At 42.3% G+C, this 24221-nt stretch overlaps 4 protein-coding genes across 6 annotated transcripts; 2 read left to right on the top strand and 2 right to left on the bottom strand.

Moving 5' to 3' along the window:
- Positions 1914 to 6061, top strand: LOC8066034 (membrane-anchored ubiquitin-fold protein 1). Of its 3 annotated transcripts, none has more exons than XM_002467636.2 (4): positions 1914 to 2378; positions 2498 to 2674; positions 5204 to 5371; positions 5457 to 6061. In XM_002467636.2, the coding sequence occupies exons 2-4, from the start codon at positions 2542 to 2544 to the stop codon at positions 5510 to 5512; spliced, it is 357 nt and encodes a 118-aa protein (XP_002467681.1). In that variant the 5' UTR covers positions 1914 to 2378; positions 2498 to 2541; the 3' UTR covers positions 5513 to 6061. The 3 variants fall into 3 exon arrangements, with proteins under 3 accessions (XP_002467681.1, XP_021306475.1, XP_021306474.1); XM_021450800.1 differs by having other exon boundaries at positions 1959 to 2378; positions 2483 to 2674; XM_021450799.1 differs by having other exon boundaries at positions 1959 to 2378; positions 2478 to 2674.
- On the top strand, positions 9347 to 16044 carry LOC8066281 (chaperone protein ClpB2, chloroplastic). Its single transcript, XM_002467635.2, has 10 exons — positions 9347 to 9886; positions 10880 to 11098; positions 11319 to 11556; positions 11857 to 12052; positions 12134 to 12188; positions 12888 to 13038; positions 13687 to 13995; positions 14126 to 14391; positions 14476 to 15402; positions 15535 to 16044. The coding sequence occupies exons 1-10, from the start codon at positions 9620 to 9622 to the stop codon at positions 15856 to 15858; spliced, it is 2952 nt and encodes a 983-aa protein (XP_002467680.1). The 5' UTR covers positions 9347 to 9619; the 3' UTR covers positions 15859 to 16044.
- Positions 18235 to 19082, bottom strand: LOC8066280 (pathogenesis-related protein PRB1-2). The gene has a single exon (XM_002465067.2). It carries the CDS (start codon positions 18933 to 18935, stop codon positions 18396 to 18398), a length of 540 nt encoding a protein of 179 aa, XP_002465112.1. The 5' UTR covers positions 18936 to 19082; the 3' UTR covers positions 18235 to 18395.
- On the bottom strand, positions 20371 to 23848 carry LOC8066279 (EID1-like F-box protein 1). The gene is made up of 3 exons (XM_002465066.2): positions 23251 to 23848; positions 22059 to 22888; positions 20371 to 20694 (listed from the first exon to the last, which is right to left on the bottom strand). Exon 2 carries the CDS (start codon positions 22825 to 22827, stop codon positions 22075 to 22077), a length of 753 nt encoding a protein of 250 aa, XP_002465111.1. The 5' UTR covers positions 22828 to 22888; positions 23251 to 23848; the 3' UTR covers positions 20371 to 20694; positions 22059 to 22074.

The following is a 24221-nucleotide window of genomic DNA, read 5'->3' as shown; positions in this document are numbered from 1 at the left end:
CACTATAATCAACAATGGCTACAATGTGTCTTCTCTAAAGCATATAGAGGATTACAACAACAAACACATTCAACAAGTTGAAAACTTGGCATCGACTACAATCATAACCTTCTAATAAGAGAAATGACAACACCAAATAGAGAAGTCACATATTTTGTCCTCTTTGGTAATCAATTCATATACCAAACAGAGAAGTCATGGATTTTTTTCTTCAAAATACAGATTTATTGTGTATGAATTTTGGTAGCCATGTAAATCCACGAGTCCCCTAACCATTGACCAAATTTCAGCTCAACCGGACACTATTTCACCACCCAAATCAACCATCTATCAAAACTGCTTTGTCCTAAAACTACTGTAACTAGAACTAATAAAGCCCCTCTCAAATATGATGCTCTACTCAACTAATCCTCAAATCAATTGAACAGGTCGAAGTACTCTAAGTGTAGAATGAGGTCACCAAGTTTGATGCCTATCCGAACACGTTTGAGCCTGTGATCATAAGCTTTAATATGAATGGTTCATAGCCACCAAACCTGAACAAATTTGCTCCTCATTTTTCTTCCTCTCTTCTCTCATGTTGTGTTATATGTGTTTTACTCTCTCATACTCTCCAAGTGTAGTGGAAAAGTGAAAAGGAGGCTTTTTATGCGTTTCTCATCACTTCTCAAGAAACGATCTCAACCATTGATTCATCCAACGAAATCAATGGTAATAAGCACTGGGCTCGTGAGCTATTTTTGCTAGGCTACAAAATCATCCTCCATGTGGAGGGATAGCCTAATACTTCTTGTCCTCACATTGTTACAACTACGCCTAGCACCATAACTAGTGTGCCCCCTGCCCCTAAATATGACCCACAAAAAGTTTTAGAAATCCACTTCATTTCTCGTAAGTTCACAAAGACTTGTTTGAACTACCCCTTCCCATATCAACCATTAAAAAGATCATAGACATCAATTCTTAAACCTAATACAATATAAACTGCTCTCAATTTACCCAAATGAAAGAAGAGGTGCTTAATGGTTTTCACTTTAAAACGCAAGAAGCTAGAACAAGCCTATTTTAAAATACAAAACAACTTATAATGGTGTATGTAAAGCACCAATTTTCTTGTGAAATCTTAATGCCCGTTTTCAAGGTGTCTATATATGGAGTTAACTATGAATGGACTATTATTTTTTTAAATCCAAAATAAATTATCCTGCCCATCATGTATGTGACAAGCCATATTTTTATTATTTTTATAATTACAAAACGCCAAGCTATTAAAAGCTTTTTTGTATAATTGTGTGTGTTGCATGTAATAATTAGGTCAAACATGCACCAAACCCTTATCGTTCTTACCTCACCTTCAAAAAAAACCTTAACTCTTTTTTTAACCCTTCAAAATAATTAATCTAATTTTATGCATTTTTAAAACCATATACTAAAGCAAGGACTAAAATATTGACACTAACATGACTGAGATTGCAACGGTGTTTGGCAAGGCTTCTCTACTCATCATGCAAAACATTTAGTAGGGCTTCTTGATCCGAGGAGCTGGAACCAGAGTATGGAAAAAAAGCCCTACCATACTGAGGCCTCGTTTAGATGACTTTAAAATTCCAAAAATTTACAAAATTCTTTATCACATCGAATCTTTGGACACATGCATGAAGCATTAAATATAGATAAAAACGTAACTAATTACATAATTTATATGTAATTTACGAGACAAATCTTTAAGTCTAGTTAGTTGAATAATAATTATCAAATACAAAACGCAAGTGCTACAATAGTAAGATCCATTTTTTTTAATCTAAACAGGGGCTGAGTGATTGTGGGATTAGCACGAGCACGACCGGGTTGTGAACTGGTGATGCGACGCCCGCAGTGAATCCGCGAGCTTCATCAGCCCTACCGGCTACCCTCTCCCGTTCCAGGACAAAACAAAACGCGGTCTTGGCTCGGCAGCCGAGACGAGGTGCCTTTGCCCACCTTTGCTCCCTCCCTCCCTCGCTTTCCATCCTGTTGCGCGGCCGCGGCGCAGGTGCGGTTGGCCATCACAGGCCAGCCCAGCAGACAAGCAGACGGACCCTCCTCCTCTGGCCCTGCTGCCTCCTCTTCTTCCTTTTCCCTCCCTTTGACCCACCACCGCCCCCCCTCTTCGGCTCTTCCCTTCTTCCCCCACTGTCGCCGCTCCTCGTCTTCTCCTCCCTCCCTCCACTTTGCTTCTTGTTCTTGTCCTCGATGCTCGTGGGCGGGCTCCTATGATCCGCCCTCCGCCGCGGGTTTCTTGATCCGTGCCCGGCCCAAGGAAGCGGACCCCGGCCAACGACGCTCCTGACAGATTCGCCCTGCCGCCGCTCCCTTCGATTCCGTCCTCCCCGTCCGCGGTAAGAAACCAATCGGCTCCTCATTCCTCGTGGCGTGCCTCTTGTTTCCTTCTATACATGTTAGTATTTATACAGCGTTGATTGACGCCTTGACGGTAGGAAAGCCCTATTCTTGGCAGGTGTTTAGGACCTCTGCAGCGTAGCATCTGGTCCGTCCCTGGAGATGTCCGGCGCCCAGGAGCAGTTCGAGATCAAGTTCCGGCTGCCGGACGGCACCGACATCGGGCCCAGGCGCTTCCCGCCGGCGTCCACCGTCGCCACGCTCAAGGAGACCATCATCGCCCAGTGGCCCAAAGGTGAGTCTCCGCACGCACCCACGTACGCACGCGCTTTCTTTCCCGCTGTCGCGGTTGCAGCGCAGCGGTAGGCGCGAGAGAAAAAAGAAGGTTGGTTCTTAGCACCGGCGAGTGGCGCTGGAGCTGTGCGATTGGTATTGGCGCGGCCGTCGCTTTCTTGCTTGGGTCGGATTCTGCCCCTGGGAACGCCCACCATCTAGTTTGGAATCTTGAGGTGTACTGCACTGTGGCGTCGCCGTCATGGCCAATCCGTCAGTTTCAAGGACAAATAATTGAGCCTTGTGTCTCCACGAAACCAAAAAGTAATCAGTTGAGCTTCCTGCTAATCATATTTGGCTGGGGCTATTACTGCTGCAACTTATGGTGCTTAGGTTCAATTAATTTACTGGGCTTGCTCATATCCAAATAATAAAATCTTCTGTACCTTTTCTGCTAAATATGTGTTTATGTGTGGTAAGGTCGAGTGGTGGATCCAAATTAACTTTTGAGAGACAGCAATAGGAATTTAACAAATGGAGAACGTTAGTGCTGCAGAGCAGCTAGGGAAGTAGAGGAGACCTTACATTTAAGTAAACAGCAGTTCTATCTTTCCTTGGAGCAATGGAGCAGCTGAGGAAGTATTCAACTGTGTCACTTTAGCACTATTAAATCTTAAATATGCTAAAGGAAAAATAAGTTTGTAATAACCTGACATGGATTGAACTGAACTTCATGTGTGGTAAACTGCTTGCAGTGAAGGAAAAGGGCATATAAACATCTGAATGTCATGGACTTTACTACCTTTGCCGCGTGTATGCGCCATTCTTTCTTATGAAATATCACATTTGAATGAGGGTGGTTGTAACCTCAGCATGGAACACCGAACCAGACCGTATTAGAAGGATAGTGTTAGGCCAATTTATTTGATAGCAACTTCTGCCCAAGCGTTCTTGTTTTTTGAAGAAATAAACAGCCAGTGGCTATTCAGGGCTAGGGCTAGGTTGTTGGTTGCCTGATTCGGCAATTAGAACTTTTCTGGATCAGTAATGTGAAGTGCTTCTGTCTACCTGTGCACAAATTTTATGATGATTTGATGAGAGGTGCTTCAGTCTACCCGGGCACAAATTTTCTGATGATTTGAGATCAAGCTGATTAAGGAGTAAGGACCAACTGCTACACCAGTGTTAGAAGGATAATCATGATAAGAAAGGGTAGTCAGAAGCGCTAGAGATCTCATGCTCGTACTGTTGAGTATTGCAGTAATGCTCCACATATCCTACACCAACTTAAGAACTCCCTGCAAATGCTTGGCTCCTGTTTACGCTGGAAGGCCAGGATGCATTAGCGACAAAGTTACTTTTGTGTTCCCTATTAGCAGAGTGAAAAGAAAGCTTAAGTGCTTAGACTACTTATTATGTGGTCCGACAACCGACATATGTACTTCCACTTGCAGTATCTAAAGCAACAAATGCAGCAGCAAGAGCAAGTTCTGCTATTTGATTTCTAGAGTTAACAAATATGTTCTTCATAACTATTCAACCGAAATGTCTGGTATGGCTTGTTACGAGATCATAATATATGAAGTCATCTAGATAAAATTTCTAGTGCATATTGCAAATATACTTAAATTGAGCATGCTGTGCTTGTCTTAATCACATAATGTTCAACAGATGAGTATACATCATAATTTCAGATGTAACGGGTTTGATTAATGTCACATGATCAGTTCTATGTAAGCCTGTCTGATTGATGCTGCTAGAACTGGTGGTAAACTAGCTTACTCTGTAGTGAAATTTGACTAGAATGCTTTGATGCCAATACTCAGAGGAAACTATCATGACTTAGTTCTTTTTCTCAGGAAATTGAGAAGAAATGGTTCGTCTTGAATTTAAATATTGATGATTCTTATTATTATTGTTGAATACTGTCCCTGCTTGCTGTAGCAATTTGCAATTGTAAACTGGCCTATTGTCAGTTTGTGTTCATCATAAACTTATCCATTTGTTCAATAAACTTGGTTGTTAGTTCATCATTATTGACGTACATATCCTTGGAGGCCTCCACTTCTTGCCTGCTAACTAATATTAGATTCATGTTTCCGATTTTGAATTGTCTGGCATAACCTGTCTCCATTTAAATGAATTATCTCACATTTGTTTCCTTATCCCATAACGGAATGTGGCATCTTGTTACATGGTGAGGACGAGCAAAGTGGCAAAAGTAGAACTTGTGAGGTTTCATGGTTCTAGTTGAATAATGGCATATAAAGAACAAAGGGATCATGATACCAATCTAATAAAACTCTCGAGTCAGCTGTGAATCTCGGGGACAATTTCCCAGTGTCATCCTATCCTTCTTACATTGCATCATTTTTTTACCCTTTTGTCTTGCTGGATTTATTAATTTCCTTTAACTGTTTCAACTTGAATATAGTAAATATAGTGCTGCGTTTCTGTACACCACCAAACTGCATCTCAGTTTCCTTCAGTATTTGTTTTTATCTTATTATTCTAAGCTTGTTTTAGTGTTCTTACTGTTCCTTCTCAACAGATAAGGAAAAAGGTCCTAGGACTGTGAACGATCTTAAGCTTATTAATGCTGGGAAGATACTAGAGAACAACAAAACCCTATCAGAATGCAAAAGCCCGATTTGCGACTTCTCTGGGATGACAACGATGCATGTTGTCGTCCGTGCACCAACTTCAAGCAAACAGTCTGGTATTTTTTTTTACCTTTGCACGTTAATATAGCATCTTCCTGTCACATCCTTGAATATAATTTGTATTTGATCTGCTGATAACAGATAAAAGAGCAGCAAAGAAAGCGAAAGATTTCAGGTGCGGTTGTGCCATTATGTGACAGCATTGTGAATAGTAGCAAAGAGAATGTGGCTATGTCAGTTTCCTCCACCCTTTTCTGCTCTTGCTAGAGTGTTGTATTATGTTCAAGGCGCTTTCTCCTTTTATTTTGTTTTGAAGTATCACGAGAAAACTTCAGCAGCTGTTAAGTGCCCTTTAATCATGAGTTTGCATCAAGCACAAAATTTGATGGCAGCTGGCTGCTATTTGCCCTTAATCTTGAGTTATGCCAAGCACACACTTTGAAGGCAGTCATTAGTGTCTAGACTACGATGTCTGTCTTATCCAATTGCCCATGGTTTCACGTTCTCTTCTATATTTATTATGCTACTCCAGGTGACGTGTTTAATATATGCCTTCCATGCTAGATGAACTTTTCGGAATGGCATTCTAACTGATCAATTTCTATTATGTACCACTAAAACCAATTGTAATCTGGTATCTGATCTGCCATAAATCAGTTTGCTGGCTATATGTTTGAGTCACAATGACATGTTTTGTAACTGTTGTTCATACACGGAAACACGGAATTAGTAGTCCATTGCCTGTTGATCTCAGTTTGCATCAGTTACCATGAGGTTATATTGACCTAAGTTGCATCAAAATGTATAAGGTGACCAATGAAAGAATGGAACAAGTCTCTCACCGCTTGCCTCTGATTTAGACACTCAACTCCAGTGCTGACTAAGTCTGACGTCTCAACTATCAATGATGTTTTGTTTTTGACCTTGGGCTCAAATTTTGTGGTTTTGGAGTGACATGTCATTGTGGTGAGGCGTATGATCCGACAAAGGACTGCCATGACAATGACTAGTGACTTGTTAGTATTGAGTGGACCTATAATCTGGCGAAGAACTAGACCTATAATCTGGTGAAGAACTGTGTGACCCTGGAAGATCATTCGGTGGGCCAAGCTGGACTTTTGTGACCAATTGGCCAAGTCTTCGTGTATCATATATAGCGAGGAAATATTCTGGAATATTTTCAACTAGCTGTTGAAGGAATCAACCATCGCAATGTCACCATATGATCCGATAGGGCCATTTTGAACCGGCAAATCATCTGGTGATTACTGCGTCTGCTAGCTTTTTCTAATGGCTAGCAATCTCTCCATCCTCTAGTTCATTCGGAGCTGCTCCTTGACCATATTGTACCCAACACTTAGGTTTGTAAAGCATTTGGAGAGCCACCAAGCCAAGAAGTGAAAAATTGAGCGTTAAGAGCATCTCCAACAGCTTAACAATAATCTATCCTCGATGTGGTCGTATTGGTGACCATAATGCTACTTTTTTTGGATTATTGGGAGATACTACTTTTTTTGGATCATTGAAAGAGTTGTTGCAGTAGTTTCCTAATATATCTTCCTCAATACCCATATAAAAGGTGGTTCTTATAGGAGTGTAGGAGAAAAGATGGCTAGAAAATGGTAGTGGAGGTGGTCCTCATTTTACGAGGGAAGATACAACTGTCCCTTTATTTGAGGAAGGATGAGAGAAATATTGGTGTCCACCAAAAAAGAGAGAGAGGTATTAGAGAGCTACTAGAGCAAAAAAGAGTATAGGTCCTATAAAAAAAGAGTATAGTTATCCCCAATATAATAGTTTTGTAGTGATACTGTTGGAGATTTTCTTAGCTCAAGAGTGCTATCGTTGTTCTTGCTTGATTTTTCTTGAGGAGAAGCTTCAAGACTTTTATACTCTTTATGTTTGCCAGCATCTAGTTGATCTGGTGAAGTACTCGGTGGCCTTCCTCTGTGGGACTAGTGTGAGGAGGCTCTAAGAATTTTGTACATGGTATTGAAACCCATCTTAGTGGAGTGGTGAACGGGTTTTCACTAGTAGAGTGAAGTGTAACCAAGTCTCTTTGACCTAGGTGCTCCAATGTGGATTAGAGGGTTGTGAGGGTTGTGGCAACAACTTGGTACCACGGTGAAAAAATCTATTCTCTTTGGCTTACTTTTATTGTTTGCAAGTCTCTTGTGTGACAACTAAGATGGTAGAGTGTATCTCGTAACAAGTGGTGGCCATAAAGCGCACGATGTACTAGGAGGCCCATATGTGGCCAGGGGCCTCGGGTGGGCCCAAAAGGGGTGGTGTGTAAGGCTAGATAAAAAACTGGAAGCTCGTTCAGCTCGTGGCTGGCTCGGCTCGACGAGCCGAGCCGAGATTTTAGCTCATTAGTTATAATGAGGCAACTCGAGTCAACTCACGAGCCAAACAAGCTACGCTTTTGGAGAAAAAGTTAGCATAACTTATGTTATTTTGGTCTTACTTTACGTCTTCCACTTTACAGTTGCTTGATAACAGATCTAGACTCTATAAACTTGAGATTCTTATGACTTTATCATTTTATTTTTAATGGATATATGGATAATCATGAATGCATTATGTATGATATAGAGTATCTACCATGGATGTACAATATAATACTATAATATTATTATAATTATATATATGTTAGCACATGTGAATATTTAATCTTATATAAATACAAATATATATTTCGTGTGTGTTTTATACGTGGCTAGCGAGCTTAACGAGTCAGCTCGAGCTCGTAAACGAGCCAAGACAATCTGAGCCAAGTAGAGCCGAGCTAGCTCGTTATGTTAACGAGCCAAAACGAGCTAAGTTATCCAAGTGCGTTAGGGTGGCATAGTGGACATGTTAGTGTGGGTGGGGTGGAGAGACTTGTAATGTCCAGGGAGGAACTCGAGGGGACGATGATACTTGAGGAGGCCCAACGTAGCATTGACGAATGGAGGATTCAGGAGGAGGAAGATACATTGATGTGAGGCAGTCGAGTGAAGCCTATAGTTTCAATGTGACTAGCAATGTTAATGCTCTCTCAGTCTCAATTAGGGCTCATTCGGTTCAACTGAATCCGATGCCGCGAATCACGACACGGGCCAAAAATCGGAGAAGTTCTGTAGAAATCGGGGGACAAAACAATTGCAATGTAGGCGAGGTTTGTGCGAGGAAACAATGGAGCACGAAGGGGCAGAGGAAGCGGCGGAGCAAATCAAGAGAACGAAGAAAGAGGAAGCGTCATAGAGAAGGAAAAGAAGCTAGTGACCTGGAGCTGGAGGCCCAAATATATTTGGCAAAATAGATTTGAGGGAGAAGCTAAAAAAAGATCAAGATAGGGCACAAAATAACACAGAAACCACAGTAGAAGCCGCTTGTCACAGAATCTATCGGAGACAATAGAATCCGCTCTAGCAAACGACAGCCACAAGATAGAAGATCGAACGGCTATCATTTTTTTAGCGACGTGGCACCTGCTTCAGTCCCTGCAATCTGCCGGATGGTTTGGGGAGAAAACCACCGTCCACAGAGTCAATAGTAGTGTCCGGCGGCGTGCATGTATAGCACTACCGCGTACTACTACAACATGTATAGTAGCGTGCAATGCATGTGCTGCTTTTTCTGTTTTTTTGGCTAGGCCTTGTTTAGTTCCGAAAAATTTTAGGAAGTCGACACTGTAGCACTTTCGTTTGTATTTGATAAATATTGTTCAATTATAAACTAACTAGGCTCAAAAGATTCGTCTTGTCAATTCCGACTAAACTGTGTAATTAGTTTTTATTTTCGTCTATATTTAATACTTCATACATGCGTCTAAAGATTCGATGTGACGGAGAATATGAAAATTTTTGCAAAATTTTCAGAAAACACAGTACAAGGAGGGGAAGGCGCACGCCGCTCGCCGCGAGAGCAGACGGAGCCGGGGCGCGAGCGCGACTGGACCAACTCACGCACCCGAGCATATCGGCGCAGATCCCGGCCGCCCAGCGCGAGATCCGACGGCGCCGCGCTCGCAGAGCACGCGCGCCCCACCCGAAACCTTCCTTTCCATTCCCTATCGTCTTCCTCCACGGACTGCTCGTTGGCACCTGAACCTCCCAGAACCTCCTCCTCCTTCTTGTCTCCACGCCGCTACTTGATTTATAGTACCACTCTTCGCCCCGCCGCGCCGCGCACTTCTGTTTCACACCATACCATACCATTCTTCTTCTTCTTCTGATAATAAACCATCCAATCCAGAGTTCCATTACAGTCTGAATTCCTCCTCCCAGCTTCTGATAAGGTTGTGCCGCCAGCACCCCACCATGGCCGCCGCGCCGCCTCTGTCTCTGTCCGCCGACGTACTCTCCTTCCTTCCCTCCGCCTCCGCCTCCGCCCCCGCCGCGGCCGCGCCGACGCCGGTCGTAGCCGCGGCGTGGGGCGCGGCGAGGGCGGGTGCTGTGAGGGGTAAGGCGGCGCTGAGGACGACGACGAGAGGTGGAAGGGGCGGGTTGCTGGCTCCCGTGGTTGGGGGGAAGCCCCGCCGGACGCCGCTTTCCGTGCGCTGCAACGCCACCAGCCGCGACGGCAGGGTACGGACCCGTTTTCCTTGCCTTCCTTTTTCACTCCGATTTTGCGCGACTTCTTTTTTCTTTCTTTTCATTTTTATATAAAACAGAAAAAAAATACTGGCTTGTTCGGTACTCAATCCCTATGCCACAATCGTTGTATTTGTAATACCAGTGGCGGAGCCAGGATTTTTAGCGAGCCTGGGCGAGATCCAACATAATATTATGGACCTGTTTGGCAGGACTCACTCCTTATGCAGAGTAGTTTTTTTATGATAAAACCGTTTTAGAAAACATTTGAAAAGAACAGCTCCAGTGACAGATTTATAATAATTTGTATAAGGTTTATCAAGTGAAACAGAGAAAAGCCTCATTTTTGCGGCTCTGATTTATCTATAAAAAAATGGCTCCAGCTCCTCCACCTCTTTGCAAGGAGCCATTTTTAGATGACCACTTAGCAGGGCTCAATGATTCGCGAGAAGCCGAAGCCAGAACCTTTCCAAAGAGTCTAACACATGTAGAGCATTGTATATGAAAACGAAATTAGAGAACAACAATAATTTTAAGCTAATCCATCTCTCTAATACACCTCCTAGCTAGTGTAGTGGGTCCTAATATAGTGCTAATTACCACCTACAGAGCTCTGCAGAGTGGTATAAAGTTTGTAGTAAACTTGTGGACCAATCAGCAAGGCAATCTGTATTAAAAAAACAAAAAGAAGAAGTAAGCAATCTACTCCATGTGCGCCATGCTGGACTAAACGCGTTCACCCAGGCACCCAGCTGAGCCCGGGCCTTGGCTCCACCAGTGTGTAATACTATACATCAATCTTTGCATTTATTTATGTCCCATGTTTCATTAAATAAAAAGTTATTTTTAAAGCATTTATACTACTTATTCTACTCTTTTCAATAAGCAGGAAACGGTATAGTTTTCAATTTTCATATATATATATATATATATATATATATATATATATATATATGTCTCATTAGTCATCACCTATTCTGCTGCCAGATTACGCAACAAGAGTTCACTGACATGGCGTGGCAAGCAATTGTCTCATCCCCTGAGGTGGCAAAGGAGAGTAAACACCAGATTGTGGAGACAGAACATCTGATGAAATCCCTGCTGGAGCAACGGAATGGCCTTGCCCGCCGCATCTTTTCTAAGGCGGGAGTTGACAATACAAGGCTTCTCGATGCCGCAGAGAAGTTCATCCAGAGGCAGCCAAAGGTGCTTCATCCTCAACACACTCTGATTCTGTTGATATTCACATGCAATTTGCCTAATGCATCTTACTGTGAACCAGGACTAATGTGTCAGAAAACTGAAAATGCATTTTTCCAATGCAATAACTCAACATTCTTCAATATCTTTCTGTATGTTGCTTTTCACCGCAAGAAAAAATATATCTTCCAGTCATAGTTTTCTTATGTTATTTTCAATGATTCAGGTATTAGGTGAAGAACCTGGATCCATGCTGGGGCGTGACTTGGAAGCTCTGATACAAAGAGCAAGGGACTTTAAGAAAGAGTATGGCGATTCATATGTCTCAGTTGAACATCTAGTCCTGGGCTTTGCTGAAGATAAGCGGTTTGGAAAACAGCTGTTCAAGGATTTTCAGGTTACTGTGAAGACCTTGAAATCAGCCATTGAATCGATCAGAGGGAAGCAAAATGTAATGGATCAAGGTCCGTGCTTTCTTTTCTTTTTTCCCCTAGTTTTGGAAAGGGTGCAATACTGACATTAACATTCTTGCAACTTTTATCCTTTTCCTCTGCCTGTGCGCCCCAATAAAATTGCATGATGTAACCTATTTTCTCGTAAATTGCACAAAAAAGGCAAGTAATGGAACATGTGCTGAAGTAGACAGCACCTTTTCATGCATAATACGTAGATATGAAAATTTTCACCTTGAACTCCTGTTTCCCTCTGATACAATAGTAGATATGTTCACATGATGAAAAACTAAAATTATGTATTTTCAATAGATCCTGAGGGCAAGTACGAAGCTTTGGAGAAGTATGGAAAGGATCTGACAGCTATGGCACGTCAAGGGAAGCTTGATCCAGTTATTGGAAGAGATGATGAGATTCGAAGATGTATACAGATTTTGTCACGAAGAACAAAGAACAATCCAGTGCTGATTGGTGAACCTGGTGTAGGAAAAACGGCTATAGCTGAAGGGTTGGTAAACAGGGCTTTTTGCACAATATATCACAGATTATCGAAATAGGTCCCTGAACTTGATTTTTGTTTCTTGTTTAGGCTAGCTCAGAGGATTGTTCAAGGAGATGTCCCACAGGCTCTGACAAACCGTCGAGTAAGTTATTCATTCATGTATTATGTATTTATCTTCAGGGTCAAGCAGATTTTGGATTCTTTGCTAAATTATTGAAGAATTTGTTCCGCATGTATCATGATATTTTGTCATAGTTCTAGAGTAAATGCCATGGTGGCCCTCAATTAGCCGTTTATATAAGTTAACATCTTCAGTTGTCCTTGAGCAATTTTTTTATGCTGCAACTTATATTAATGTTAAAGTAGTTCATCTGAGCATAGATTTTGAAATTTTCTTCCACCTGTTCTATTTCTTTGCCCTTTAAGTTGTACAAGTATTTTGATGTCCATTAGTATACACTGTAGTTGACGTTCAGATATAGATAGGAATATCTGGACATAGCTAACTCTTTGATATGATATATCGTTTTTTATGATATGTCTATAGATGATTTTAATCAGTTTCCAAAGTATCAAATTATTACTAACCAGTTAGATTCTGGTTTAGAGTTTTTTGTTACTGCATTGTCTAACAATATTGGAAGCATTACTTAAATTGTAACCACTGCATCTTCAATTTTTTTTTTTCGAAACATAATGGCAGGAGCTCTGCCTTTCAATTAAGAAGAATAGAATTGGCCTAGTTTATAAGGGAAACCAGGCTTTCTTGGCTTCTTTGGATACATTTTTAACATTTTTACAGGTCATTTTTTTAACTCACTATTCCACTTCGTTTAAACAGCTAATTGCACTTGATATGGGTGCATTGATTGCTGGTGCAAAATATCGTGGAGAGTTCGAGGATAGACTCAAGGCTGTTCTCAAAGAAGTTACGGATTCTGATGGGCAGACCATTCTTTTCATTGATGAGATTCACACAGTCGTTGGAGCAGGTAACTATGCTGGGTGCTCTGCTGTTTCCCTGACTATTAGATGTTTTCAGTCTTGTCATTATTTTGTTTTAGTTCAAACTGTTTTATTTGGTAATACTTCATTTCTTGAAAAATTGCGTGCATGTGGAAGTTCCTTTGATGATCTTGTATGGGTTCCACTATTGGAAACCATCTCTGCTCTTAGTAAAACCTGGACGATAGCCATATAGTTTGCATAAGCCCATGCATATCTCACACTAATTGTTGAACTTGTGGTGGTTCTACTTTGGGCTGGCATTTGAGCCTCTTATAACACTTTGGGGTGAGAGACTACATATCTTGCTTTTTTAGTTTTGTTATTCAAGATTAGATTCAAACATGGTTCTCTATATTTTACTTATAGGTTGCACTGGGTGGATAGAAGAAGCATATTCAATGCAATGTCATGTCACTCACTTAATGTTTCCCCCTTTTGTCTGCTGTTTTATGAAAACAAAATTGATGCTTGATGCCAAACCATGTAGAAGTCCGATGAATTTGTGGCAGATGTTAATATAAAACTGCCTGTCAAAGTTTGGTGTGAATTTTACTACTATTTTCATGAACAATTGAAGACCTCTCTCCGCTGTTAGGAAACTTATGGATGTATGAATGCTCATCTTATTCCAGGTGCCACTAATGGTGCAATGGATGCTGGTAATCTTCTCAAACCAATGCTTGGGAGAGGAGAGCTACGGTGTATTGGTGCAACAACCCTTGATGAATACCGCAAATATATTGAGAAAGATCCAGCACTAGAGCGACGCTTCCAACAAGTTTATGTTGATCAGCCTTCGGTTGAAGATACAATTTCAATACTCCGAGGACTAAGAGAGAGATATGAGTTGCACCATGGTGTAAGAATATCTGACAGTGCCCTTGTGGCTGCAGCTGTTCTTTCAGATCGTTATATCAGTGGACGATTCTTGCCTGACAAAGGTGGTTTATTTGACTCATTGCCATTCTTAATTGAAGCTACTAACCTGCTAGATGATGAGGAATTGTTATTACAGCCACTACTGTAAGATCTTATGTGGTCTTTCTAATGAGAGGTTATGCTTTGTTGCAGCAATTGATCTGGTTGATGAATCAGCTGCCAAGTTAAAAATGGAGATAACATCAAAACCTACTGCTCTGGATGAGATTGATCGTGCTGTCCTGAAGCTTGAAATGGAGCGTCTCTCACTTACAAATGATACAGATAAAGCATCAAAGGACAGATTATCCCGTCTTGAAGCAGAATTATCACTCTTGAAGGATAAACAACGTCAATTGACTGAGCGGTGGGAGCATGAGAAATCAGTGATGACTAAAATTCAATCTATCAAAGAAGAGGTAAGGTTTACCTTTCCACAATGACTATGAATATATCGACAGAGATGGTTCAGACAATTGACTTAAATTTACCTGTTGCAACAGATTGACAGGGTAAATGTGGAGATACAGCAGGCAGAACGTGAGTACGATCTTAATCGCGCTGCTGAACTGAAATATGGCAGTCTGAATGCCTTGCAGCGCCAGCTTCAAATGACAGAGAAGGAGCTTGATGAATATCAGAGTTCTGGGAAATCCATGCTAAGGGAAGAGGTGACCCAAGATGATATTGCAGAAATAGTGAGCAGGTGGACAGGCATTCCAGTTTCCAAACTAAAGCAATCTGACAGGGAGAAGTTGCTGTTTCTGGAGGAAGAGCTGCACAAGCGAGTTGTCGGTCAGGATCCTGCTGTGAAAGCAGTTGCAGAGGCCATTCAGAGATCCAGAGCTGGATTATCTGACCCAAACCGTCCTATTGCCAGTTTCATGTTCATGGGACCTACAGGAGTTGGCAAAACAGAGTTAGCGAAAGCCCTTGCTGCTTTTATGTTCAACACTGAGGAAGCTGTTGTCAGGATTGACATGAGCGAGTACATGGAGAAGCATTCAGTCTCAAGATTGATTGGTGCTCCACCAGGTTATGTTGGGTATGAAGAGGGTGGTCAACTAACAGAGGCTGTTCGCCGTAGGCCATATTCTGTTGTCTTGTTTGATGAGATTGAGAAAGCTCATTCAGATGTCTTTAATGTCTTCCTTCAAATATTGGATGATGGTAGGGTTACTGACTCTCAAGGCCGAAAAGTGAGCTTCACCAACACCATAATTATCATGACGTCCAACGTTGGGTCACAGTATATACTAAACATGGATGAAGAAGTTGGATCATCTGATTCAGCCTATGAGAACATAAAGAAGAGGGTGATGGATGCTGCAAGATCTGTATTCCGTCCAGAGTTCATGAATCGTGTAGATGAGTATATTGTTTTCAAGCCTCTCGAGAGAGAACAGATCAACAGCATTGTCAAATTACAGGTAACACTTTGTACCTTGCAGCATTTTGCATTCACAACTATCAGTATGGCATGAGATGTCAGTTATGATCTTTATTCAGCATGCCACCTATCATATACTGACATATTTGTTCTTGTACTTCCTGTGATGCAGCTTGCAAGAGTACAGAAGAGGATCGCAGACCGCAAAATCAAGCTCGAAGTCTCACCTGGCGCCATTGAATTCTTGGGAAGCCTGGGGTATGACCCGAACTATGGTGCGAGGCCGGTGAAGAGAGTGATTCAACAGTACGTGGAGAACGAACTCGCAAAGGGCATCCTTAGAGGTGATTTCAAGGACGAGGACAGCATCTTTGTGGACACCCAGGTTACGGTGCCCTCCAATGGTCAGCTTCCGCAGCAAAAGCTAGTTTTCCGGAAAGTGGGTGAGCAATCGAAGGCCGCTGCTGAAGACGAGAAGTTCTTGCCGGCTGTGTGATGGAGTACGGTTGCAGTTTTACAGATCTTGAGCAATAAAATGTACATATAACGGTGACAATAAACTGGTAGAGTTATTCCTTTTGGCTTAGAGGAGCATAACAGCCAGACTTTGTTCTATGATACACATAGCTCAAGTTCACAGCGAGCAGCGAATTTTGTTTTGTTTCTGCCGTTTTCCTTTTCAGTGGAAGTGTGTTCACTAGTCTCCCTGCCCTTATCAGTGAGGTGGGGCTCCAATTTACTGCTTTCGATTTCGATGCCCTCATCAGTGAGCAGTGATATGTTGGGAACTGCTGCTAGTACCAGATGTCCGAGAGTAGCCCTGAGCTGCAGACGTTTTCAAATAAAGGGCCGGGCATCGTTCCTCCATGACCAATACCTAATTCAATATCTTAATAAGAATTAGCGTTTTATTTGCTTGAGCTTATCTGTTCTGTCAGCCATTTAGCAGTGTTTTTCTCACAACAAATCAGTGAACAATATCTTCAGTCATAGCTTATCAGCCAAGCGCTAACAGACGAGGAGGATGTCTTGATTCACAAAATCTCATATATCTACCATTTGTATTGATTTGGAATAGAGATTGGAGTGCCTCACTAGCTCTGTATAATTGTGAATAGTATATGCATGTCTCATCCCACTAGCCAGATCTCTACCGTCTTGTTGATTATTGAAAGCTAGTTTCCTTGACGAGAACAGCCTTGTTTGCACCTCTCGTATAGATCATAATCGTGGTCAAAGATGACTCACTTGGAGTAGTTGAGGTGTCAGGCCAATCCTCATGGTGCATGTACTTGTGATATTGGTCACGTTACCCCGGCGGCTATCAAGCTGCGCTTGAGCATGTAGGGAGCTTCTTGTTGGTCGGTAATAGACAAAGAAAACAAAACAAGTGTTTTAGTTAAGCTAAGGATCAACCACAGAGTCAATCAACTATTGAAAATTAAGTAACTGCAAGCAATTCTAGCACGGATCATCCTTAGAATTGAATTTATTTTAATAATTATAATTTAGACACATATTATTTAAGCTAATATGGTTATATATGGATTATATGTATAAATTATATTGTTGGCTATAGGAGAGAGGTACTTATGTTGTTGTATTTCTACATAGGGGAGCAAATTGAAGAGCGTGTTATAAGCTACAAAGTAGAAACATAGAATGGTGATCTATAGAATCAATTTTCATCTCTCACCCTATGAATTTGAGATAGACTTATATATGAGCTTTAAAAAATAGTGAAATGTCAAATTCCAAGTCTAACCTAATTTATTAAGTAGATTTTAATTCCTCTATAAATGAAAGGATCCAAACGACCTCTAAATGTTAATTAAAATATAGATAAAGCATTGACAACTTGTATATATCCTTGAGGTCAAGCTTTAACCATGTGTTTGATTGGTGCGAATGAGACGAGGTGAGCTTTGATTTGATGTTGACGAATGGAATAGAACATTCCACAAGGGAATATACCCTCTAAACATAGGGAGAGTCTTCCTTTCAAATTGTGGGCGCACGAATACCCCTTGACACAACGCGGGTGAGGAAGAAGAGGTTAGGAGAGGAAAGCAAATCACACATTGGTGGTGAGGAAGAAGAGGCTAGGGGAGCAGATTAGATGCTCATGGAGGAGGAAGAGGTCGAAAAGAAGCCTCTATGAAAAAGAGGCTACATGCTGGGGCATGAGTTGGCGGCGCTGCAGGCTGAAGTGCTTATCAATGGAGAGAAAGGAGAGTGGCATGTATAATGGGCATTTGTTTTTTCAGTCGGTGTTAAAATCATCAGTGAGAAGATAAGATAAAAGTAACATCCTAATTAACATATGGGTCCTAATTGTTACCCAGTACTTATCTCACATCTAATGATCTCAAACCAATCACAAAAAGAAGGACAGTCATATTAATCCTCCCAATCAAACACTAAAATAGGACTATCTCATCCTAAAAATCGAGAAGAGTCCATTCCCATTCTTAATCCAGACACACGAATGCTAATAATGCTCAATCTGAGTTTATGCTACAGAGCGAAGAGCGTTGTTTAGGTTAGATCTATGCCACTTAATTAAAGACAACATGCAGCAACTCCTTTCTCACTTAGTCTGTTCGACAAGACTCAAAGTTTGGAGGTGAATAAGAATTTACCCAAGCATGGGTTATGGGTACCCTCACTAACAAAGTCGATACTTTATTAAATCTTCGATCTCTTTCGTAATCGATCAAGCACCAAGCAAGCAGCCCTCGTTTAAGATAGATGTCACATCCTTATGTTGAAACTCGCATTACACCAAATTAAGTTTGCTCGTTGAGCAAAAACATGTACCGTAGAACATTATTTTCCACATAGTAATAAGTATGCAAGATTAATTAAGTTGCATAAAAACATATATAACGCGGAAAGCATTAGCATTTTATTACACAAAAACCATCACAAACGCGGCCGCATACAAATATGGGTACACACAAAATGCTCCCACGATCAGACGGAATGGAGCTGGTAGAGTTTGCGTACTGCACTCTGCACGCACACTCTTAATTACTTGGCAGCGGCGTCAAGAGTGAGGAACGGGCGCTCGCCGTTGAAGTTGCCGGGAGGGTCGTAGCTGCAGACGACGAAGACGCCGCGGTTGGCGGCGCAGACGACGCGCGCGCAGCCGAGGCGGGTGGACTTGCGCCACACCACCTGCGTGTAGTGCCCGCACACCTTGCCCGGGTCGCAGCTGTTGCTGCTCAGGTGGTAGTGCTTCTTCTCGTCCACCCACGACTTGACCGCGTCGGCGGCGCCCCACGCCCGCCCCGCCGAGCCCCAGAAGATGTTCTCCCCGAAGGGCCCGCCGGAGTGCTGGAGCTTGCAGTCGCCGGCGCGCTTCGCGGCGTAGTCCCGCGCGTACTTGGCCACCGTGGCGTCCCACGCCACCGGACCCACGCCGTCCGCCGCGCGCGCGCGGTTGTGCAGGTCCACGAAGTCCTGCGGCGTGTTCTGCGCCAAGGCGGTGGTGGTGATTGCGGCTATGGCCATGGACACAGCGAAGAAGGCAGCCGCTAGGCTACTACTATGCTTCGGAAACGCCGCCATGTTTGCTTCTCGATCGATCGATGGTTCGATCTGCTTGTGGGTTGAGAGAAAGCTAACTCGAGTTGCCGGGTTTTTATAGCCAAATAAAGAGTGTGTGCACTGTGGAAGAAGCTAGTATTTTGAGCTTTATCCACCACCCACCTATGTCAAAGCGGGTTTTATGGAGCTCCACTTGAGGAGCTATTTCATTTTAATCAATTTGGCAGAAACCAAATTCAAACAGCTCCTATATAAACCTATTGGAAAAGCTGTGCTAAATGGGACATAATTTTCTATCTTGGAAGTCAAAATACACAACTTGACTATAAGTTAACCAAACTCTTGATGGGATATTGGCATTTAGCTTATTATATATAGTATTAATAACTTTCTTGTTATTCATAGTTGATTGGAGGGAGTATTTTGAGATAGACATTAGTAGACTAGTAGTAGTTGATCTTTAAATTAACTTGTTTTTTAAGTACTAAGTGCTGCAAGCGGAAGTTTCCTTACACATCAGTATATTGATATTACATAGCCCTATTGCAGTCGGTTTGATAGTAAACAAGTTCTACTAGCATATGACACAACTCTGTACACGCAGTACATATAAATGAAAAACGCAGTACCCCGTATTCTTTTTTGAACAACCTAATTGCTTTGTCCTCTCACCATAATGGGGCTGCTAAGGACGTTGACACAAAAAAGAGAAGGTGCTTGGAATGTGCCACGGCAATTATTTGCCCGCTTGAAGATAAGACCAAGCTTAGCTAAACTCGAGAATAAGTTAGCATAAAGTAGTTGGTCTAGGTACGGACACACGCTTAATGAACCTATGCACAATACCCCTTTCCAAGAACAACCTTTGATCCATATAAGCATTTGTTTGTTTTGGAGACATTCTGAGATGAGGTGGTCCTATTCTTGATTTTCAAACATATATTATGTGTTTGGTTGAAAGGGATAGATCCATCTTATTTTCAGTTTGATTGGTCATAAATTAAAATTTGCTACTCTCGAGGAATAAATTTGTAACTAGCGGTTTTGATCACAAGCAATCCTAGAGATATGATGGAACCATATTGGGGACATGATGATCGATAAATACAACTAAATTCTATCCGACAACAACAATTGGGTGCTGCTATATCCGTACCTGGGGCATTTCTTTCGTCCATTTTGTTATGCCCAAAGCAAGTTGCAAACTGGCACGGACAGTAGCAGCCCATAGCAAAGAAATCTGAGGTCCATTGGATTGGGCCTAAAGCGGCCGCTAGCCCAATTAAAGTTCTTTCAACTGCAACGCACACCTTCCATCCTTCGCCTCCAAGCTGATATTCAGCAGCTGATGCTACGATAGTATGGACCCCCTGCAGCTCAATCAGTGTTGTAACCAAACCACAACACGAACCTGCGACTCTGTATAAGATGATACCAGTGTGAGCACAGCCACAGGTTCAGAGCACAACATGCTGTACTGGATACAAGAAAAGTCTGTACATTTCAAGGTACATGCATTACACATACCGGTAACAAATGCAGTATGCAGGTGCACGCATTCATAAATACAGGCAGTAGGCACAGCAAACACGATACAACAACCTCTTCTTTTTCTACTGCCACAGGCAACTACGAGAATCTGTCAACACCCAACCCCAAAGAGAAAGGCAGCTAGGAGAACACTGGTACTACAGTTACAGTTAAGTACAACGGCGACGTCAGGGCTCGTCCTTATCGATGCTCACTTCCTAGTCAAAAACACGGGAATTGACACAGCAACCTGCCACAGAAAGGACCCAGTTTAGCATAACCTAGTATCATGGGAAAGAAAAATTTCATTATCGGAAATTTTTCATACAGGGAAAAGAACAAGTACATGTTCCGATTGGCCATTTGCTAAGCTATATTTATCATTGCCAATAAAGGTTTTAGACCTGCAATGAAGTTACAACTAATTTTCTTGATTCCACAGGTTAATTTCTCTAAGTAGTCGACTTGTTACGCCACTTATCATCCACTTAAAAATATTGAGCAAAGAATAATTGCAGTTCTCTAATGCATGAACAATCACAAGTTCACAATAAGCAGCATGGTATTGCAATGAACCATCTTAAATCATCATATTCCATGAAAGCATAACACAAACTGACAAATGCTTTGGTAATAATTAGTTAATTACCGTGTTACTGTATATAATCAGGATATCAAATTTAATATATATTTTGAGGCATCTGGTGTGACCTATGGAGAAAAAAAGAGATATCTTCTACTTCTACCATACAACAGTAAGCTGGTAGATTGTTAACCCAATACCAAGCTGTAAAATTCACAAAAGAAAAACCAGAGTATAACAAGAGGATCTAAAGATTGTTAACTGAATACCAGAAATTAACAACAGGGGAAGTCATAGCACAAACACCTACTGTTGATCTACTTTTTTTATACGATTACCGGCTAGTTTATCAGGGGCTAACTGTAAAATTCAAATGGATGGTCTACTGAAAAATTCAAATGGATGGACATTATTGGTTGTCAATAATGTCCTAAGGGAAATTTTGGAATCAAAAGTTTGAAGTATCAACTGTAGATAAAAAGCAAAGGATAATGCTAATGCTCGAATGTTACAGTTGCAGGCACCTTAAAAGCACTCTGCCTTTCAAAGCAAGCACTCTGTCACGCATGGCAATGATTTCAGCATGAACTCAGATGCTTTAATCAGTATACTCAGGAGTCAGGAATAAAATATATTGACTCATTAGTTTAATTTATTAAATCTTGAACATATAAGTACAACACTATAGGCATATGCAAGTTAAGGTTATCTGTGTTTGCCAACAAGCAATGCTTAATTGAAATAAATATCCTCACAGTATTTTAGACTCTATTATCCAGATTAACTAAAACTGATACCAAGTGGGAGAGAACAACATGTGTTAACTATAAGACAGCAACCAAAAAAATGTGCACAAAATTCTCAGAAATTACTTAAGTTTATATAAAAAGGTTTTTTTAGGTTCTAACTATCAAAATTAACTAAAACTGACACCAAGTGGGAGCGAATTACAATGACTGGCCATAGACTACAACTGCAAAAAAGGAAACATGAACGTGTTAAAGAAAAGAAAGCATCAAGTATGCAAATACCTAATTCAAGTCTTGATCACTCTTCCTTTGTGTCCTCAGAATCGGATATGGGTATCAGAGTGCATGAACCAAAGATGTGGCCATTAAGGCATACATAGTACTCAGCAGAACCATCTTCTGCACCCAATCTCACGGCAGCACTACTTGGTATCATATTTGGCTGCATCAAGTTCCATAGCTTTGTTTTACAATAAGGACACATCTCATTTGGATGGAACTTTGCCTGACTCTCAATTAACATCTTCTTCATCTCCGACGCAGCAAATGACTTGAAGATACCCCGGAAGAGGCCCAAGTCACCTTCCTCACCCTGGTCAAGATGTTCACAGGACTCTGAGACATACAACGCATCAGACCTGCACTGTGGAGCCAATAAGCTCTTCCCCAATGTCCTAGAAAAACAGGTCCTGTAGACAAAGTGCCCTCGGATTGGATCCTGGACATTACTAAACAGGTCTCCACTAGGGCACCCTGCACAATAGATAAGAAGCTTCCCTAGAGCCTTCCAGTTGCCATCAACAATATGGCTTCCATCAGAGTGCAAATCCTTCATCATCTTTGGTGCCCTGGCATTGCAGAATTCCTTCCAGAGCACCCTCTTGGCAAATTCATCAAACCACTTACATACGCTGGATAAGATAGCAATCATCTTCGGGTTCCAATTCATGTGTTTGAACACGAGATACATAGCATCCTCCCTGACCTGGCCCTTGAGGCAAGCACAGCTCGCAGAGTGCGTACATCGGTACCGCTTCACCACCAATGACATTTCAGTTTCAGGCGATCAGGTTAACTGTGGCCAGCTCTATATAGCCCCTTCAATCCTGATCCTGCAGCAGTGTTCAGCACCACCATTTGAGATGCTATTTATCACGGATAATGGATTAACCAAACATTGAAAAGAAAAATCAAATAAAAAGATAATCAAACTAGTAAGTCAACTAGTGTACCAAAATATCAATTTCGATATGTTTCAGTTTAGCTGCTGCTCGCATGGGCGGACCCAGAGTATGACATGGTGCGCACATATAACCAGATATTTTTTTGCGGAAGAAATTGAAGTTAGTAGCCATAATACATGTGTATACATGTAACTGGGTCAGATCCGAATAGGAGTAGCAAACATTAGATGGAGGTTGTGAGCTGGGTTTCGAACAGCAGGAAGAGAAAGGAAGAGAAGGGGCGAGCGTACCTGGTGGGCGCTAGTCCCGGCGCGAAAGGGCGGAATAAGACGCGGCGCCAATCACCGGCGAAGGGGCCAAGGAAGAACTGGCAAAGGGCGACGGCGCTCGCCCGCCCAGGCGTCGCCGACAGGAAAGGAAGGCCGAGAGCGAGCAAGAGAGAGGGGTGAACGGGACAAGGACAAGGACGAGAGAGATGAACGGAACAGGCGGAAAATTTTGAGTCTGTCCAGGGAGCAGCCGGAAAATTTTGAGTCTGTGTAGTGAGCACTCGGCTGTTTTGAGGCCCAAAACTTGATCTAGTGATCCAACGGCTCACCAATCTCTTCTTCCTCCTTCAGATCTTTTCTTTTCCTCTTCGTCACCGTCGAGCACCCCGCCCTTCTTCTCTTTGTTGCCTCCGCTGATGACCACCGCCCTTGAGTTCGTCGGAGCTCCAGCACACAAGGCCGCGGTCGCCTTCTTCCCCTCCTCCCCTCTCACCGGAGCTCCACCATGGTCATGTTCGATGGCGACGTCGTGCTCCAAGCTCCCGCCATGGCGCGCGCTCCCACATCCGAACGCTGCTATCACCACTAGGGCCCCTAAACCGCTTGGCCTGCGTGCCTCTCCTCGACCAGCCTCTTCTATACCCATTGGAGTTGGAAAAGAAAGAGAGGGAGAGACTCGTGAGAACCCTAGCCACCGCGCCGAAGCTAGGGAAGAAGACGACGAACACAGATCTAGGAGGAGGAATAGGAGAAAGAGAAGAAGGGGGGCGACCTACCTTGTTGGCACGGTGCCGCTGGAACCCGTCGTCACCACCGGAGGGGAGAGAGGGAGAAGCTGCATGGGGAGGAGGAGGGAGTCGCATGCACGTTGAGGTGGAGGGAGTCGGGTATTGGAGTTGGATAAAACACCTAATTGGTGTTTAGCATTACTCAAAAATTTTAGCTAGGGATAGGGAAAAATGGAGCAGCTCCTTGCCGATTTAAGTGTTTGA

The sequence above is a fragment of the Sorghum bicolor genome, chromosome 1 (genome assembly GCF_000003195.3).
Source record: "Sorghum bicolor cultivar BTx623 chromosome 1, Sorghum_bicolor_NCBIv3, whole genome shotgun sequence".
NCBI classification, from domain to species: Eukaryota; Viridiplantae; Streptophyta; class Magnoliopsida; order Poales; family Poaceae; genus Sorghum; species Sorghum bicolor.
Note: the sequence above shows the minus strand (reverse complement) of the source record. Positions and strands in the feature narration are given on the sequence as shown.

Coding starts and splice junctions, on each gene's coding strand:
- LOC8066034 (XM_002467636.2), top strand. CDS start 2,542: ATGTCCGGCGCCCAGGAGCAGTTCGAGATCAAGTTCCGGCTGCCGGAC. Junction 2,675..5,203: donor CATCGCCCAGTGGCCCAAAG/GTGAGTCTCCGC, acceptor CCTTCTCAACAG/ATAAGGAAAAAGGTCCTAGG. Junction 5,372..5,456: donor AACTTCAAGCAAACAGTCTG/GTATTTTTTTTT, acceptor TGCTGATAACAG/ATAAAAGAGCAGCAAAGAAA.
- LOC8066281 (XM_002467635.2), top strand. CDS start 9,620: ATGGCCGCCGCGCCGCCTCTGTCTCTGTCCGCCGACGTACTCTCCTTC. Junction 9,887..10,879: donor CCACCAGCCGCGACGGCAGG/GTACGGACCCGT, acceptor TTCTGCTGCCAG/ATTACGCAACAAGAGTTCAC. Junction 11,557..11,856: donor GCAAAATGTAATGGATCAAG/GTCCGTGCTTTC, acceptor TATTTTCAATAG/ATCCTGAGGGCAAGTACGAA.
- LOC8066280 (XM_002465067.2), bottom strand. CDS start 18,935: ATGGCGGCGTTTCCGAAGCATAGTAGTAGCCTAGCGGCTGCCTTCTTC.
- LOC8066279 (XM_002465066.2), bottom strand. CDS start 22,827: ATGTCATTGGTGGTGAAGCGGTACCGATGTACGCACTCTGCGAGCTGT.